General features: G+C 51.5%; 1 protein-coding gene across 1 annotated transcript; it reads left to right on the forward strand.

Moving 5' to 3' along the window:
- Window positions 1-217: 217 nt before the first annotated feature.
- On the forward strand, window positions 218-1,287 carry VDAG_05199 (uncharacterized protein; the record flags this gene model as incomplete). Its single annotated transcript, XM_009654935.1, has 4 exons — window positions 218-405; window positions 500-844; window positions 949-1,076; window positions 1,178-1,287. The coding sequence occupies 4 exons, from the start codon at window positions 218-220 to the stop codon at window positions 1,285-1,287; spliced, it is 771 nt and encodes a 256-aa protein (XP_009653230.1).
- Between the last annotated feature and the right edge of the window lie 654 nt (window positions 1,288-1,941).

Consider the following 1,941-nt stretch of genomic DNA (forward strand, 5'->3'; position numbering starts at 1 on the left):
AATAGACCGCCTAGATGTTGGTTGTGACTTTCGACTTTCACCAGCCTGTCGCTTTCCGCAATTCGATTTCTTTTTCTAAGCCCGCGGCTAGGCGACACACATGGCATATAAATCCAACTAGCTCTGTCCGGTCAGCTCTATCCATATTTTCCCTTCCACACGAACGTCTTCAGACATAAATCGTCCCCTCAGATTGCAATCACCATAGATAATCGATATGGCCTCTGCAGACAATCTTCAGCCGGACGCCGATGCGTCTAAGCCACTTTCGGATTGCGTTGTCGCGGTCTGCGGCAAGTTCAATCGAACTCATCAGCAAGTTGAAAAGGACATCAAGACGCTTGGAGGCAGCTACAAGAAATCCTTCTCTAAGAAGCTCACCCACCTCATAGCTACCCAGGAGTCGTACTATTAGCCTTCCAACCTTGTCGAGAAGGCCAGAAAGCACAACTGTGTGATCGTCGACATGAAATGGCTAGAGGAGTGCTTTGATTCCCAGTCGAAGACGGACACCGCACCTCACCTTCTTGGTCAGCAGGACGAGAGCGACCAGGAAGAGTCCGGCAGTCAGTCCGGCGACTAGTCCGGCGACTAGTCCGGCGACCAGTCCGGCGACCAGTCCGGCGACGATCAGAGAGCAGACGAGCGGCACGAGAAGGAGAAAAAGGTCCAAATCCTGCGAAATGCTTATATTTGTGTCATTGCCACTCCCAAAGGCCAAAAAGAGGAGCGCATCAAGAGCGATATCCGCGCCTTGGGCGGACAATACCAAACGGCCATCACGAAGAAGACCACCCACCTCTGTGCGTCACAAGACCAGTTCGATAGCCTCCATAAAGACATCGTGCGTGCGCGTGACAAGGGCATTCCCGCTGTCGACCTGTCGTGGTTAACCAATACGCTCAATTTAAAGCAGGTCATAAACACTGATAGTTATGTCCTTCGAAGTGGTAAGGAGACGAGGTCAAAAGGCAGCCAGAGGAGAAGCAAGTCCCCAAAGCACAATGGAACGAGCGACGAGGAGAGCAGTGAAGAAGATGAAGAGAGTGACGAAGAGCAGTACGGATCTCCTGCCCGTTCAAACACATGGAGATCGAAGAAAGGGCGCTTGGCAACTCCGCTAGACTCTGAAGATCGTCGATCCACCATACCCGCTAAGATATCCGATCTATTCTAGAGTACCAATACGCAAAGACTCCTCGCCATGCCCCTACATCCACCCAAGAATCAAGACAGGGCTGGGAGTACTTTCATCGAGCTTATGAGCGATCCGGACTAGAAGACTAGTGGGAAAAGCAAACCACTAAAAGGGGAGATCCGAACCGAAGTGAACCAGGGACAGCTTTTGGTTGTAGCACTAGGGAAAAACGACGAATATCCGGAAGCCATGAGAGCCTTTCTCGTTCAGGGCAGTCGCTATGCTAGACACAAGGCAAGCTTCCAGCAACTCGGCCGACAAGCGATGAAGTCCGGCACGAAGACTGACTTTCCTTAACTGACGCTGGACAAAATGAACGTCGTTCTAGTGGCATCCAATGAAGCTGAGTCGGTGTCCGTTGTGTTGTTTCTGGTTAAGGGTACGCAACACCTGCAGCTTGCTTCTCGCTTAGCTCTGAACGAGATCTTGGGCAATAAGAAGGGAGATTAAATCGTGATTGGGAAGAGGCGAATAGCTGGACAGGGTGTTCCGAAGAAGATGAAGCCAGTCGAGGTTTCGACCGAAGTGTGGGACATGCTCGAGAGGAAGAGCAACGGGAGGACTTCGTCGGCCGGATAAGCTCGGAGGGGTGTCGCTGGGCGATGCATCTCGCGTGCCATAAGAAACGTGCCGTATTGCGAGTAGTGCTGAATTTCGTACATTGTTTCTGTAAGCCACGCAAGTACTTGCCTCTTTTAGTATCACGAATAAGGTGTCTGGGCGTCTGATGTCTAGGCGTCTGA

The sequence above is a fragment of the Verticillium dahliae genome, genomic scaffold, assembly GCF_000150675.1.
Source record: "Verticillium dahliae VdLs.17 supercont1.9 genomic scaffold, whole genome shotgun sequence".
Classification (NCBI taxonomy): Eukaryota; Fungi; Ascomycota; class Sordariomycetes; order Glomerellales; family Plectosphaerellaceae; genus Verticillium; species Verticillium dahliae.